Here is a 17,146-nt window from a genome sequence, read left to right as displayed (position 1 = left end):
CAGCTTAAAGTGAGAACTAAAAACTTCCAGTAATTTAAGTTTAAATCATGTCATGTTGTTAATATGAAATGCTACACTCCAGTTCTAATTTTAAGAGGATTATATTTTTGGGGAATGTGATAACTGTCAGCATACAGCAAGCAGCTGCATGGCATGAAGCCACAGATTATCATGTTTTGTGTCTGTTACTGTATTTCTTAAGTCTATTGTTAAAAAATGTCAAAGGGTAATGTTTTGGCAGACCTTTTCTTAGCATAAAAAATAAACCCTTTTCAACATCAATTGAGGCAATCAAGCCAGTCTTATGCCAAAACTGAAAAATTGAAAAAAGATATTTCTCCAACAATGCTGCAGATTTACAATGACTCCCTAACTGTATTGTGGAAAATAATAAGAGAAATGTTGTTCCCTACACCTGCTATTTGGATAGATTAGTACAGCACCAAATACTTTAATCCCCTCTATCATCTATTACAGTTTGGGTTGTCTTGCTGAATCCGACCAGGAATAAAAAAGACTCAAGATGTTTAAAAGAACGAAGGTGACGGATGGGACGGCTACTGGCCAAGGTAAGAAAAATATGATCTGGTCTTACGAAACTGCACAATGTCTACTTCTCAATAGTTTGTTTCTGTTATTTTTCTGTAAAACTTTGACAGATCTTATACCACATTGAGGTGACAAGTAACCACATAAAACCAATGATTATTATGCAATAATGTAACTATTTGTAGTACCAAGTCTGGTGATACATTTGCCATGATGAATACAGTAGGAAACAAGTGTCTACATGTATATACATTGTGTCTTCTTTGTGTCTTCAATATGTACTTGATCTCCTTGACAGACTTTGACAAATACACTCACAAGTCAGACCATCCATCACATCAGGCTAGAAAGCTGATATAGTATATAGAGTATTTGTGAAGAAATGTACAGAAAACAGTAAATGTATGTAATTTAATGCAGTAATTGTGTAATGTTTTTGATTCAGTTCAAAAGGTTAATTATGGCTATTATAAAGGCTACAATGCACTCATGCAGACTTCTGCTTTTGCTTTCACACTGTGGCTTTAATTGGCTATACATGGAAATTAAATTAAAACCAGACTCACATTATTCAAAGAGTACAAGGCAAATTTGTCCATTAATAACTATATTTAGACTAAACAACAGCATGCACACATAGTCTATTAAAGAGGCCATAAAGTAGGTAGACATACTGTACATTGCAAAATAATTACACCACTGGAAATTGCATTGCTAGGCTATAAATGTTGTAGTATGTGAGTTCATGGTACGTACTTGTTCCTATACAAGTAAACATTAAATAAATAAAATTCCATTGCAAGGACAAATGTGGCACCTACCCGAAGTGTGTGATTAAATGGATGATTCTGATGTTTGAGTCAAATAAACATTATAGGTATACAACACCTGTGTACCTTAACATGGGTAACAGAATTGCATATTTTCATATAACTATGTATTTTTGTGCATTTATAAGTGTCAGCTCACATGTGATATATTGTTGCAATTGTTGACATTGACAAAAAAAAAAATGCTTAAAAATATGAAATTGATTAACCTGTGCCGATGTAATTTAGCCGGATCTCCCAAATCTCATAACCTATAAGTGTTTTAGTATATTTAATGTCCCTCAGTACAATTATTTAAGTCTAATCCATAATTCGGTGCTAATATCATGCTGACATGTGCTGTATATGCTCTTTAACATTTGCTTTCATCAGATCCCGATGCAGAGAATTACATTGATAAAGAAGGTAGGCTTAGAAAACCAAAGAGAAGCCCATCGTCAGCTGTCTCGCTCTTTTCTTTTTCACCCAACTCGCTCACAAAAGCATGACGTACTGGTATGCACTGGTATTAATATTCTGTATGAGCGTACATATCTATTGTACGTAGATATGTAGGTGCACTTCTACATATCTGTTCTCAGGATGGAATGTAGGCATGGATTTCCAGAAAAAAGGTTAAAGAGGTAAACGTTATTGAAATGTAAATGCCCTGATGGTGTGACACAATTGTATGTGTCGTCTCCACACCAGAACCACACATACATATTGCATACAATGGGGTCCGATGGGAAAGTGGTCCCAGACTTCTGGACCCCACTGTATATCTCTATAGAGTGAGTGTAACATTAAACATTCTAATACATTCATGTATTAGAATGTGTTTCAGTGTGGTTTATTTGGATGACAATTTATTTACAAAACAACAGTGTGAAGGTTAAATATGTTTGTGTTTTATTGTTTTGTGTCAAATATATTGTAGCTGACATTTCATTTTCAACTCTTGACAGTGGGGATCAAGAAAAGATCTAAGGTCCCCGGGGTGATGATTACTCAGTTTATTGAAACACTGCCAGAGGGAAAGAGCCATCCAGATTTCACTCGCAAGCCAATTGCTTTGACCATCCAAGAGGGTAAAACAGATTGCATAAGAATTAAAACACTGACATCACAAAATATTCCAAGGTGGTATTTCCATGATTCTGCATAATGTATTAATGGATCCATGAATTATGTGCAAGACCAAAGGAAGCAGAGCCCTGTCATTCAACACACAGACTCCTGCATCAGTCAGATACAATTAAACACATTCTGACTTAGATTTGTTTTTGTAATTTGTAATGAAAGTAATAGATCTTAATGCAATAAATATACTTAAATGACACAGCAATATTTGAATAAATATTCCTGCATTTATTTACCGTGCTTACAAAACAATAACATTGTATCTTTTTTCTTTTTTTTCTTTTTACAGGCAAATTTGCTTTTTTTAAAGCCATTGTCACAGGAGACCCAAAGCCGGATGTAAAATGGAGCAGAAATAACGGAGATGTGTCTGATACAACAAGATACAAGTCCAAATACGATCCCAACTCCAATGAGCATACATTTGAGGCAAGTGATATGGGCTATCAAATCTTAGTGATACTATACAGCAACATGCTGATGTAGGGAACTGATAAAAATAGCACATAGGAAGAAATAGTTCAAAAGAAAGAGAAAAAATGAAAGAAGATATTTGATAACATCAAGGTCATACTGCCTGCCACCATATCAGTATTTGCTTTGCTGATTACTTTTTCTTCGGTGTGGATGGCAAAAGGGGATTATACTCATCCTGAGAGGGGCACACTCAACATAGTCAGTTTCATGACAAAACACATCTTCTCCCATATCCCCTCAACTCACTGCTGTTTGAGGATGATAATGTAAAATCAAAAAAGTCACACAGGAGGCCATCTGCTGTATCGAGCAGTAGGAAAAGCCTCTAATTAGAGTATTTCTAATCTATTGTTTGGTCATGTGCAATACATCACAAAGGGATGCGTTTCTATTTCTATTCTTATTTAAAGTAGACATTAAAGTGTTGACAAAGCTGACTACATCACACATTAGGTCCATTCCTTGTAATTAATGTGTTTTTTTTATATTCCAGATGGCAAATGTTAAGCCAGACCAAGCAGATACCTATAAGTGTTTTGCCACAAATGAATTTGGACAAGCCATGGTAACTGTTGTTCTAAATGTTATTGCAGGTAAGGATGGTTTGCTTACTATGCCTCTAACAAATGAATGCATGTAATATTATATTTCTTTTTACTAAACCAAGGCAGAGTTATTTAATTTTATATAGCATGAAGACACCAGCGTATTCCCAAATGTACTTCAACTTGGTATACTTTACTATCCCATACCCACAAGTATATTACACTCATTCCAATACTCATCCTTTACTAGTCCCTTGTGTATGTTGCTTAATTACACTGTTTTATTTATTTGAATGCCTTCTTCTGTTTTCAGTTGGTTACAAAAAAAATGCACAACAACAACAGGAAGCAGAAGTCACTGATTTTAAGACAGTACTAAAAAGGAAAAGGTTGGTTTGTGTTACATAAGTTGATAGTCTTTTTTTATTATAAAAAGCTACAAAATTGTTCAACTAATCACAATCTATTTTATATCTAGTAAAGTACGTCCCAAAACTGAAGAGAAAGAGAAAAAAGATGGAGAGATTGATCCTAGATTTTGGGAGATCTTACTTAGCGCTGACAAGAAAGACTATGAGCGTATCTGTGCAGAATTTGGAGTGACTAACTTCCGCTGGATGCTCAAGACACTAAATGCAATGAAGATAGAAAGAGAGCAAGAACAAGCTGCGGTTTGTCTTTTGTGTTATTTGCATATATGGTTTAGTTCCTTTCTTCTGTATAAACTGTACATGCTTGGATCAATTTAAGTTCACTCCAGAAACATAAGTTCAAATGATTGGTATCACATATTGACACTTTTATTTTTTTTTGACACAGTTCGTCAAAAACCTGTCAAACCTGAAACATATCCAGGTCAATGCAGATGGTACTGCATCCTTTGAGCTTGACATGGATCTTCTTGACCCCAGCAGCTCAATCTTTCTGTACAAGGTTAGTGTGAAAACAAGACTACATGTCTGGAATTCTACTAGCAATCCTTCAAGATGAAAGGTCCAATGAAATCAAAAAGACTCCCCTTATATCCCTTAGTGTATAGTACAGTATAGTGGAGCATATGCTATAGAGTGAGTATGTTTTGATGAAGTTCTATAATGATGCTTTCCATTTTTACTCAAATAAGTGACATTTCCCCTGCTGTTATCTTGCAGCTGTATTTTGCAAGAACAATTTGAACAATTGAAGGAAGTTACATTATATATTTCCCTGCACAGGACGGTGAAATGATTCCGTACACAAAGCAGTTGGGAGACGAGATGAAGCACTGCCTTAAACAAGTAGGGAGAAAGTATATTTTCACCATGAGGGATCTTTTGCCAGAAGATGCTGGACTGTACCAGGTGGATGTAGGGGATGTGAATATGTTTTCCACTGACTTTAAAAGTAAGTTTTACATTTGAACATACAACTAATTACTAACACTAACTGTTTTCAATAATGTTATCGTTCATGCAGATGTAACAAACTATTTAATCTAAAATTATTCACTTGTTATTTTTCAGTTCCCCCTGTGGAGTTCTTGGTGAAAATTCAAGAAGTAAAGGCAATAGAGAGAGAAGATGCTGTTTTTGAGTGTGTCCTATCAAACCCCTTCTCCAAGATTTTGTGGTTTGGCAAGAATCTGCCACTGGAACAAGGGGATAAATTTGACATTGAAGTGTCAGAGGACAAGCTCATTCACAGGCTGGTGGTCAAAGACTGCTTGATAGTAGACAAAGGAATTTATTCTGCCTGTGCAGGAATAAAATCATGCAATGCATGGCTTGTTGTTGAAGGTAAGATATTGCACTCCTCAAAAAGACTGTAACTGATAATGTAGTGTATCATAAAGTAACGGATAAAGGTAACAGTTGGTAATTGGGTAACAATGAGAAATAAAAAGCTACAGGTTTCCTTGTACAAGTTATTGCTTTCTATGTCATAAAATGGCATTTTCAAGTGTTAACCCGCGACAAATCTCTTCCTCTTTCTATTTAGCTGATAAAAGTGTACCAAAGGGAAAGAAATCTGCAAGGAAAACAACAAGGGCAGGTGGATCTGGGGTGGATCTTTCGAAGATTGCCCAAGAGCAACAAGTTAAACTGGAGAAGGACAGAGAGGAAAGGAAAGAACAAATTCAAGCTGCGAAAGAAGCTCAAGCAGCTGCAGCAGAGGCAGCAGCTGCAACCGATTCAGGAGACAAAACAGGAGCTTCAACTGATGGTCAATCCAAAGCACCAACAGCTGACTCAGGTAACAATGCCAACCACAAAGCTTATTAAACTGTGTTAAATTTCAAAACAAGGGCGGCATATTGGCAAGGCAAGACAAGATATCAAATGTGGTTATCTGGTGACTTTTTAACGCACTGAAGTAAAACAACTTCCTGCCAGGGGACTGTGTGTGACTCGAGTATTTTCCCCCATGGCCATTTGCATAGACTAAACAACAACTGTGTTGAATCACTTTAAATTATCAACTCAATTATTTCAGTAATTTATAGAAATATTATATCTGTGCACAAACAAGCTTCTAACAATGAACCCTGCTGCCACTGTAATTCTCAACCGCATGGAGAACAAGTTCAAAATCTAAAAAGTGTGCAAAAAAGATAAGGAGTCCTTCATCTCAAATCAGTGTGATGCCAAATAACACTGGACTTTTATAATAAGATAAAGGACACATCAGATTCTTACAGGATAAAGCACACACAGGATTTTTATTTATTTATTACAAAACCCAAACTCATGTATTTTAGACAGAGGTCATAGCATCTTATAATTTAAAAAAAAAACTATACCATAGAGTATCACTTACAGTAAAAAGATGATTTTGCCATAACACGACCAGTACATTACTGTTTCAATGCACTTAGTGTCTCTGAATTCAACTGCATTCTGTTATCCAGTCCATTACCTTTTCATTTGTTTCCCACTGATACTTGTAAAATGTTCATCAATGTGCACGTAATAAATGCTATAATAAGTTGTTGATATGGTCCACTAATCGGCTTTATTGAATGATAGGTGCGGGAAAGGATACAGGAGCAAAAACAGGACCAGGTAAGGTGAATGGGTGGGGGTGGAAAGTACTGGTAAGAAACAAGAATGGTTGTGGTCACCTTACATGAATACAAAGCTGAATGTAACAGCTTTTTTCCTCCTTCAGTCATCACTGTTTATCTCAATAGCCTTTATTTTGAACTTCTGCATTAAATATTCTATTTTTTATGTTGTGTCATCAACTCCTGACTTTCAGGTGAGGTTTTGCTTCTTAGTATTTAGCCAATATAGATTTTAATTATTTTCTGTTAGATAGTGAGCTCCCTGTGCTATTGCTCATGAATGTATTGCATTCTGAAGTTTCCTCATTAATTAAATGTTTACGTTTTGGTGTCTCATAATTAAAAAATGCTTAAAATAAGTTGAATATTATTAATTAGAACTTTATGAATTCAGATTTTCATGTTTCCTCAACTTACTCCCTTAAGCTTATACACACCTTATTTATTTATTGAAATGTATCCGATAATTGATAGAAAAAATCTGTTTAGAGCACCATACAGTACCAGTACTTCTGTACCTGTTAGTCTATTTGTCTATGAATCGCCTAAACCTGCTGTAAATGCTATCATCACTTCAGTGCAGTTGCATGATCAGGCTAATTGGACAATTGAATAACAGCTTTGATCTCAACACAGATTACCTAAAGCAAGTTAGGTCTCTGTTAGTTGATTTTTGCACTCCCCTCCAGACACATTTGAGACGTTTTTGAATAATATTCTCTATGCCTTTTCAAAAAAAGTTTCAACCAACTAAAAACTTCTCTCTCACTGACAATTTAAGAATATATAAATATGAAAATATGGAGGTGCCTCAAGCTTTGTATCCCACCCTCCATCACCACTGCTATTGTGAAAAAAGTAGAAAACTATTGGAAACTCAGTATAACAACACAAAACCTCACACATCATTTAAAATTATACGTGGAGCTATTTCTAAACGTTATTTCTGTTTAATTATTACTTAGCTAAAACCTTTTCAGAGTGTCCAATGTCCAGGTCTAGTCAACACCTGCACGTCAATACGTGCAAATGCTAATTGTGAACAAGTATAACAGTAGTTACATGTGTTTCATATATAAAGCTTTATTTATAGACTTAGATGACTTATTGATTCCAGCCACTGTTGTGGTCTCATGAAAAACTGTTGGCAAGATGTCAGATGTTACCAAATCACAGATTGTGTTACAGTACAGCTCACTGTACTGTACAGTACATTGTGTAGACCACACCATGTAAATTTCATGTAAATCGGATGATGTTTGTCAGATAAGGCTGACTTCCTGTTGCCAGTGAGTGGAACTATGATTATGAATCAATATTGACATGCAGGTGTGTTCAGGCCTGGACTTAAGCATGAGAAATCTGGAGCAGATTGGACCATGTAAAGTCGAGTTTTTTCATGTTTTGAGCTAAATTGACCAGCATGACATGCCACAGGCATTCCATAAAAATTCAGTTGCTTTGCAATTTAGAAGGGTGTACCCTCAAGCCATTTTGCCACACCCAAGCCCAAGACCATATCAGCCCAATACCATATCAGATATTAAAATAAAATGCCTGTTGAAAGTTTTGTGAGTTTTTGATCATCTCTAGCACTTCAAAAATGCTATGAATAATTAGGGGGACCTATTGAGCTGATATGCCATGACCAAGCCCAATTGCTATATCCAAATATTGAAATCAAAATGCTTCTAGTTCGAACATGGGTGAAAAATAGTATGTATTAAGGCTAGAATGATAAGAGCAATGATCCTGCTGACTTTCATGAACATTCATCCCAAAATGGCCCTGCATTTGGGGTACTAGAAACGTAAACAAAAACATCAACTTTGTGCTCCAGCTGGCACTTTGGCACTGCAGAGACTCATATGATAGTAGTTACAGTAATCTGTAATACCAAATTAAAAAAGAAAACTTTTAAAATGCAAATCTACAGTGGGGGAAATGGGAACTTCATCCACTTCACAGACCCCTTGGCTTTCTGAAATGCTGCAATGAATATATATGAACCTTAAAAAATGGTGGTATGATAAATAATGATGTTTAACATGTCATTTTATTCATCCATAAAAATAAGCCAATACGGCAACAGTCTGAAATGTTTTCACACTGTTTGTGATGGAAGTGGTAAGAGAAATAATAGTGGAGCATAAAAATGAGGGAATAATTTCCTAAATCAAGTTTAAATTACTTGCTGTTGTTATTGCTGTCAGGCCATTCTGCTCAGGGAGCCAAAGGCGGTGCAAACCAAGATGTACAACTTGCTGCAGGAGGTGGTATACCAGATATCTAATACTGAAAAAGTAGAATAGTAGCCTGATCAAATAACTATATTAAAAAGCTTATTGCTTTTTAATATCTCATCAAATGATGTTATTCTCTGTAACATCTTAATCCTGTAGATTTACCACAGATTTTCTTTGAAAACCAATTAATGTGAAGGTATGAAATAACACAGGAGGTCCTTAATGGCCAGAATGTGATGCATTCTTAACAACATGCTTAATATACTGAGCCATAGACCCTCACTGTACAAAGGTTTTCATGTGTTCATAGAAAATCTTGGAAGCTCATCTAGTTTCTATTAACATACATTTCGAAGCCTTACGTTTGCTGCTTGTTTTTATACTGTAAATAATGATGTTTAACATGTCATTTTATTTATCCATAAAAATAAGCCAATACGGCAACAGTCTGAAATGTTTTCACACTGTTTGTGATCGTTGATTGGTATTTCAGACAAAATGTCAACAGCAGAAGCTGGAGACGGAAGTGGTAAGAGAAATAATAGTGGAGCATAAAAATGAGGGAATAATTTCCTAAATCAAGTTTAAATGACTTGCTGTTGTTATTGCTGTCAGGCCATTCTGCTCAGGGAGCCAAAGGCGGTGCAAGCCAAGATGTACAACTTGCTGCAGGAGGTGGTATACCAGATATCTAATACTGAAAAAGTAGAATAGTAGCCTGATCAAATAACTATATTAAAAAGCTTATTGCTTTTTAATATCTCATCAAATGATGTTATTCTCTGTAACATCTTAATCCTGTAGATTTACCACAGATTTTCTTTGAAAACCAATTAATGTGAAGGTATGAAATAACACAGGAGGTCCTTAACGGCCAGAATGTGATGCATTCTTAACAAAATGCTTAATATACTGAGCCATAGACCCTCACTGTACAAAGGTTTTCATGTTTTCATAGAAAATCTTGGAAGCTCATCTAGTTTCTATTAACATACATTTCGAAGCCTTACGTTTGCTGCTTGTTTTTATGCTGTACTTAATGTCATTTAACCTCCTTGCAAATATTAGATCACATTGGTCTAATATTTGAGACATGCAGTGTACAGTATTTGTTATTAAAATGCACTCTTACAGGTGGTAGTAGTAGATTAAGGTAAGGTTATACTCTCGATTCATAACTATTGTTTTTACATAGTGGTATAATTCATATGCATTACAATATTTTCCTTTTTTGTAAAGTACAAATAATTGATACTGATTAACTACTGTACCACAATATTTTAATTATTAAAAAGAAGTATGGACTGTAATATATATATATATATATATATATATATATATTTTTTTTTTTTTTTTGAAATCTGCTCCACATGAATTTGTTAAGTGGAAACTAACATTGTTTTTATGTTACCCAGAGCCTGGAATTACCTGTGGACTCTCAGATATTAATGCTCTTCGTGGAAAGCCGGCTGAATTAACTGTGACGATGAACACAGACTGCGAAGGCGCTTGGTTCAAAGATGGAGAGCCGGTAAAGCTTATAAAATAACTAAATTAACTAATCGCTGCATATTTAGCATTTTGAAAATTTGTGACACTTTCATGTTGATTAACTGTGGCCAAGAATAAGAGAAACTTTTAAGTACTATGTTGACAACATACAACATCGTCTTCTAGCTACAGAATTGCCATTTTGGATAGTTTTATCTTTTTATTTTTTATTTTTTGGCTGTAACTTGAAATGTGATGACATTTTCATTTTTTGATATGCTAGTTAAAGTCCGGTGGAGGGATCACCATAAGTAAAGATGGAAACACTCACAAGCTGGTTATTCACAGCTGCAAAGATGACGACTCTGGAGTTCATCGTTTTGAATCTGGGAATCTTAGTACGGAAGCAAAAGTCACAGTTGGAGGTATAATTTACACCCTTCTATTGTAAAATATAAATGAAAACAGTTCCATTGTATTAAATCGAATTACATCTTGTGTTTTCTAGACGTACCTGACTTTGACCCAGATGACCTTCACAAGTTCTCCAAACCTGTGATTGTAAGAGTGGGCCAGAACGCTGCTTTCAAGATGCCCTTTACGCCTCAGGAGTCTTTGACGGTCAGCTGGTTTAAGAGTGGCATTGAATTGAAAGATGGAGGAGGAATTAAGATTGTGAGGGAGCCTAATCACAGTCGGCTGCTTCTCAGAGACTGCCTGCGGTCAGACATGGGAGAAGTAAAAATCCAACTTAAAAACCCATTTGGGTCTGTGGAAGCCACATCTCAGCTTATTGTGCTTGGTACGAAAACACAGAGAAATCTAATGAGAAAAATGAGAAATACAATGAGAGACACAAATACCATCTACATCCGCATTCAAACATAAACAAAACTTAGACCTTTGTCACAGTTGTGTCACTTCATTTAAAATGTAACTATGTTTTTCTTACAGATCGTCCAAGTCCACCAGAGGGTCCGGTGGAGACCACTGAAACCACCTCAAGTGTAATTGAGATTAAATGGAACCCTCCTAAAGATGACGGTGGCTCTCCTGTAACCAACTACATAATAGAACGGCTGCAGTCAGGGCACAGTCTGTGGACGAAACTTGGGGATGTCTCAGCCGACAAGACCACCTTTAGAGACAGGAATGTGACTCATGGAAAGAAATACCACTACCGCATCTTTGCAGAAAACCCAGAGGGCCTCAGCGACGCCCTGGAGACAACTGATAGCATTATGGCTGGCATAATGAGTGAGTGTAAAAAAAAAAAAGTCTCATTTAGCATTCTTCAGCAAATCCCATGTTAATCTCCCTCAGGTTGTAATAAACGTAAATGCCTCTGGATAGGTTTTGTGCTCACTTCAAATCGTTTATCACCAGCAGTATTTAGTCACTGTTGAAAGCCCACCTTTTATCATTGCTGTGTCTCCAAGAGGATTTTTTGGGATGTCCTCCAGTAATAATGTTGTTGATTTATTCTATGACTTTAATTACTTCTTAATTATTGATAATGAACTTACCAGATAACATGAATTACTTGTCATTCTTTAGTACTTTCTGGTCCACCTGGTGCCCCCAAAGTGGTGAGTACCTCTAAGACCTGTATCAACTTGACTTGGACCCCTCCGGTGGATGACAAAGGAGTACCAATCATTGGTTACCAAGTGGAGAAACGAAAGAAGGACACAACTGAGTGGATTGCCCTAAATGCAGTTAATGAACCTATTGAAGGTTTGTCAGAATAAAAGCATACTATTATGTAGGACAGTAACCTTATTATATATTATTTTTTGTTTTGTTTACCGTGTTATTCACCTTATTTTCAGATGTGAACTACGGAGTTAAAGATGTCACTGAGGGAACAGAGTATGAGTTCAGGGTTTCAGCAATCAATGAATCAGGAGCAGGAGATCCAAGCCCTCCCTCCGCAATGGCATGTGCAAAGAATCCCAACAGTAAGTTGTTAACTTCCTTTGCTGTGCATAATAATGATTTAACCTTGTTATGCAGATGCAAGTCTTTATTTCCACTTTACATTTTGTGTTTTGTGTGTTTTCCATCCAGTGAGACCTTGCTTTAAAGACCCAGAGGACTTCATTGTTGTCAGGGCAGGAAATTCTGTACGTGTCAAGGTTGCTTATGAGGTAAGAATAAACCTAAACCCTGGCATGGAAACCGAAATCTTCCTCTTTGGTATAAATCATAATACCATCTGAACAAGCCAGTCCTGGATTTCATATTTTACTCTTCCATTCCAGCCATGTCATATTCTTGAGTCATGAGTTTGCTACAGTGTGACATGAATGCATATGCCTCACATTCAATTTATCTGAAACTGACATCCCCAGGCTGAACCTCCACCTCACATCACTTGGCTGAGGGATGATGAGCCAATATCCCCATGGATTGATGTCATCAATACAGAGGGAATGTCTCAGCTTGTTATTCCTTCATCAAAGCGCTCAGATTCAGCCATCTACACTATTAAAGCCAAAAACTCTGTGGGCGAGGCTTGCTTTGACATTGAAGTTAGAGTCACAGGTAAGAAAAAAAGCAGGCTTTTACACTATGATTAGCCCCAAAATGAGATGCAATAACAGTAGTGTATTTTTGTATTGAAACTTCTGCAAGCACGGACTTTGCACTAGTATTAACTGAATGAATTTAACAATCTACAGGTCTTCCAAAGAGGAATTTATTTTCTACTAAGTAATTAATTGTACAATAAGCATTACATGAACTTAAATATGAGATTTAATTGTGTTGCATTGTTTAGTGTTCTTGTGATGAGAAGTTGTGTTTTATCAACATTGGACAATACTAGGAAACATTTAGCCAATTAAATGCAAATAACACATCAATGTATTGGCAAACTAATGTCACATTCCAATTAACACTGAACACTTCCAGGTGCATTGAGAAATGTGCCTCTTACTGAATGACATGCAGTAACAGGATATGATTAATTTGTCTTATGCCAGCTGTCAAATGTAAATGCAATCCTGACAAAAAAAAAACCCATAGCAGTGGAATTCCTCTTAAGTAAATTTAAGGCAAGATTACATAAACACCACCGACATGTTGTGGGGAGAGAAGTCAGATTCATTTGTGTGGTTGCTCAGGCTGAAAAGATTTTACAGCAGCCACATTACTAAGAAGTCAATGAAAATGTAAGCACTGCTCCAAATTTTAAAACAAAGAAAGGACAAAGGTTAAGTAACAGATTTTTTTCTCACACTGAACTGATTAAAATCTTATCTTCATTGTTGCCAGATGAACCCAAGTGCCCAGGGCCAGTGACGCTGGAGCAAACAGTCCATGGCAAAGTGGTAGTATCGTGGCTTCCTTCTCCAGACGAAGAGCTTGATGACCGACTGTGCTACATGGTGGCTCAATGCGACTCTAATACCAGAATTTGGAAGACTGCAGTGGACCGCCTCTTCGATCACACTTACACAGCCATCAACATTTACCCCGGGATAGAGTACCATTTCCGGGTCTTTGCCAGGAATGATATGGGTCTCTCAGATCCTTCTCAGTCACCTACATGGGGTATCAACAGCAACAGAGGTGGGTTAATAAATTCAGTTATATTTACAATGGCCATAATGGTGTACCAATTTCACCACTATGCCATCATCAGAACACCTCATGTGTTGTATATTTCCCTAACACTTAGTAGTACTTGTCCGACTCAATGAAATTCTATATATTATTTAGAATTCTGTACATTCTGTATATGGATAAGAGGAAATCTTGGTCAATCAATTGAAGAATAAACCAATTTGGTCTGTGTAATATGAAAAATACTGGACGGAATGCTATGAATAGTTATGCATTTTTTTCACCAGAAGATTAACCCTAATGACTTTAGCAATGCCCTGATTTTTTTATCTGGCACCACCTGCACATTAAGGTTTATAATCATCCACTGAAATATCTGCTGGCACATCTATGGATTCTGGTATCCTCTTACATCATCAGTTCAAAATTAAAATGTGTCCAATAGTTTACGATTTTGTACGATTCGATTAGAGTTAATTAGCAAATGTTAGCATGGCAACACATAAACACTAAGATTTTAACCGTTGTAAACATTAACTGCTAAATACAATGTGTGAACATATTGACATGTGGACATCAACATGTAGCTCTAATCTGCTGCCATGTGACCTAAACGATCATTTCAATGATTTCCCTCTTTGATTTTTTTTTCTATTAAGTTCCAATACCAACAAGTGGAGTTAATTCAATGGGAATGAACTTTGAGAGGCCGCCATCCATCTTGGTCCCTCTAAAGGTCCACACACCACCTAAAGGTTACCAGGTCTTCATGACATGTGCTGTCCGAGGATGCCCCACGCCCAGTGTGACCTGGTACCTCAACAACGTCTCCATCAACTCAGACAAAAACTATTACTTCACCAACTCATATGGCGTGTGCTCCATGTATATTCTCAGAGTCCGACCAATGGACAGCGGTGACTATAGGGTCATTGCAGTCAACGCTTTGGGCAAGGCAGAGTGTTCCACTAAACTTATCGTGAAAGGTAATGTTTAACTTAAGAGTTTGTATTTCTTCTGAAGAAACCATTCTAGTTCATTTTTGTAATGATTATTTTCTTTCTTCTTTTTCTCTACAGATTGAACTGGCGCAAAGGCTTTGTGATACATTTCCTCTTACTGAAATATTTTGGAAAACACAGTAAAAATGAATGTCAAATGTTTTGGTGTACTGCATAGATTGTATTTAAAGTGTGATACTATTCTCTAAACTGCTAGCAGAACTGTCTGAAATATTCTAAATACTAATTTATTTAATTTATTTGAAATGTTACTGATTTGCAATTGGTAACCTGCCATTAGAATTTATTCACTGCAGGGTTGAAATGATAAACAAAAATTTAAAGACTTATGTTGGGTTTTCTTTTTTTTCAGAAAAGCAATAGAACAAATGTCTTATAACAAACTGCAATAAATCAACAAACTGGCCATTGTGTGGTGTTCTTTTTTGTCTCATTTAATCACAGAAATTCTGCTTTTATTAATAGCTTTGCAAATATTCTTCACTGACATCATTGACAGAAACAAACTCAGTGGCCAACACATGTGTCAAGCGTGTTTCCAATTGCACATAGCTCTAATAACTGAGTCCATGACACCATGTACATCACATTACCACATGTACCCTTAGGAACTGAACTTAGGAGTGCACATTATCATTGCATTTCCATATATATCCACATGAGCTACCCAGTAGACTTAAACAAACTTTAAATTATTCCTTTTCATATCCACTGTAACATCACCATTAAATGACGAGCTTCCCCAGAGACAGCTAAGTGAGACAGTTAAGTTTATATGTTGTCATATGTTCATATTTAAAATAAAGGATTCATACATGTACATACAGTATATACAGTACCAGTCAAAAGCTTGGACACAGATTCTCATTCAAGGGAGTGGGAAGGTGTCTTCACTTTGTCTGGTGCTATACATTCACATTACACACCTCATTTTACTGACAGGCCAACATAAATCAAGTCTACCATCCATCATGTGACATCCATACAGAGCAGGGAAGCTGTTGGATGTAGCCCTTTGACTAAACAACAAAGCCAAGATGATAAATGCTTATTTTATCTGATGACCTTATGCCAACTGATAATACTGGAGTAAAGCAAAATGTTTCTACTTCTAACATTTAAGACAGTTGTTAATGTACTTCCTTTATGGAAAAGGTCTTACCTCATTTCCTCTGCGCGGTCAGAGGTGATACTTGTTTATTCTCTCCTTGTGTCATCAGGTTTTTCTCGTAGTAATGTCACAGTATCTTTTATGAGGTTGGGGTGACTATTCAAACAGCCTGGATAAGTCACGCTTGTTTAACCTCTGACAATATGAACCCAAAATTCTGCTCAGTGAAACCAGTACAACACACCACCACCACATGAGCGAGCATCTTTTTATAATGCCACCGCAGGCCCAGCGTGACTCACTGAATACCGCAAGCATGCTGTGAGAATATCCGTTGATACTTTTGAAGGCTAATTGGAACAGCCAATTCATTTATATCAACTAGGGATTAGTTTACCAAATAAAATGTCTCATGTTAATGTTTATTGGCCAATAAAGTTCATAGAGTGATCATGTTTCTGGAGACCACGTGAAGCTGCCAGTCGAAACCTTTTGGCGACATGCTTCCCCTCTTGCAAGAGAGAAATTACAGAGCATCACTATTGTGGATCCATAAATCATTAAACCTCAACCATGGACGTGATGTTGACTAAAATCCAACACTAACGTGATGGACATTAATGATATGCTAGAATTCATCATAGCTTAATTTAAATGTAACAGATGTCATGTGACTGTTGATATTAGTATGTAGTGCTGCGGATGTTTTTATATTGTCAACAGTAATATGGGAAAACTGTTGACGGTATATGGTTAATACCAGATTGAATGAACAGTCATAATGTATTTCCAGTACTAACTCCAAAGCGATCACTTTCATAGGGATGGGTAAGAGGAACCTCCACCCTTTACCACTCCTACAATATGGGTTTTTTCCCAACTGGCATTTTATCCATGTACGGTTTACTATGTGAATTTTATCACCGAACAAAAAGGGGCGTCACATTTGAAATACTGGATAGATAGAAGACTACAAGCTGAAGACTCAAGGCTGAGCGTAGACACCGAAGAAGTTAAAGTAAGTTTGAATTTTTAAAACTGCAAATTTCCTGTGTCAGTAATATTCATCAAATTTCTCAAATGACCAAAAGCAGATGAAATAAATTGTGTTAGTGCAAATTCCACGATGTAAGGTTTCAA

General features: G+C 36.4%; 1 protein-coding gene across 1 annotated transcript; it reads left to right on the top strand.

The window, feature by feature from the left end:
- Positions 1 to 523: 523 nt before the first annotated feature.
- Positions 524 to 15,259, top strand: igfn1.4 (immunoglobulin like and fibronectin type III domain containing 1, tandem duplicate 4). The gene is given in 21 exon segments (XM_053315917.1): positions 524 to 569; positions 2,327 to 2,449; positions 2,791 to 2,930; positions 3,472 to 3,571; positions 3,837 to 3,920; positions 4,007 to 4,194; positions 4,343 to 4,456; positions 4,738 to 4,906; positions 5,026 to 5,298; positions 5,501 to 5,787; positions 10,230 to 10,343; positions 10,587 to 10,728; positions 10,812 to 11,105; positions 11,258 to 11,560; positions 11,861 to 12,040; positions 12,136 to 12,264; positions 12,374 to 12,453; positions 12,658 to 12,850; positions 13,583 to 13,879; positions 14,533 to 14,859; positions 14,953 to 15,259. Coding segments are annotated over 21 exon segments (3,588 nt in total). The 3' UTR covers positions 14,958 to 15,259.
- Positions 15,260 to 17,146: the final 1,887 nt, after the last annotated feature.

This window comes from Scomber japonicus, chromosome 3 (assembly GCF_027409825.1).
Source record: "Scomber japonicus isolate fScoJap1 chromosome 3, fScoJap1.pri, whole genome shotgun sequence".
NCBI lineage: Eukaryota > Metazoa > Chordata > Actinopteri > Scombriformes > Scombridae > Scomber > Scomber japonicus.
Note: the sequence above shows the minus strand (reverse complement) of the source record. Positions and strands in the feature narration are given on the sequence as shown.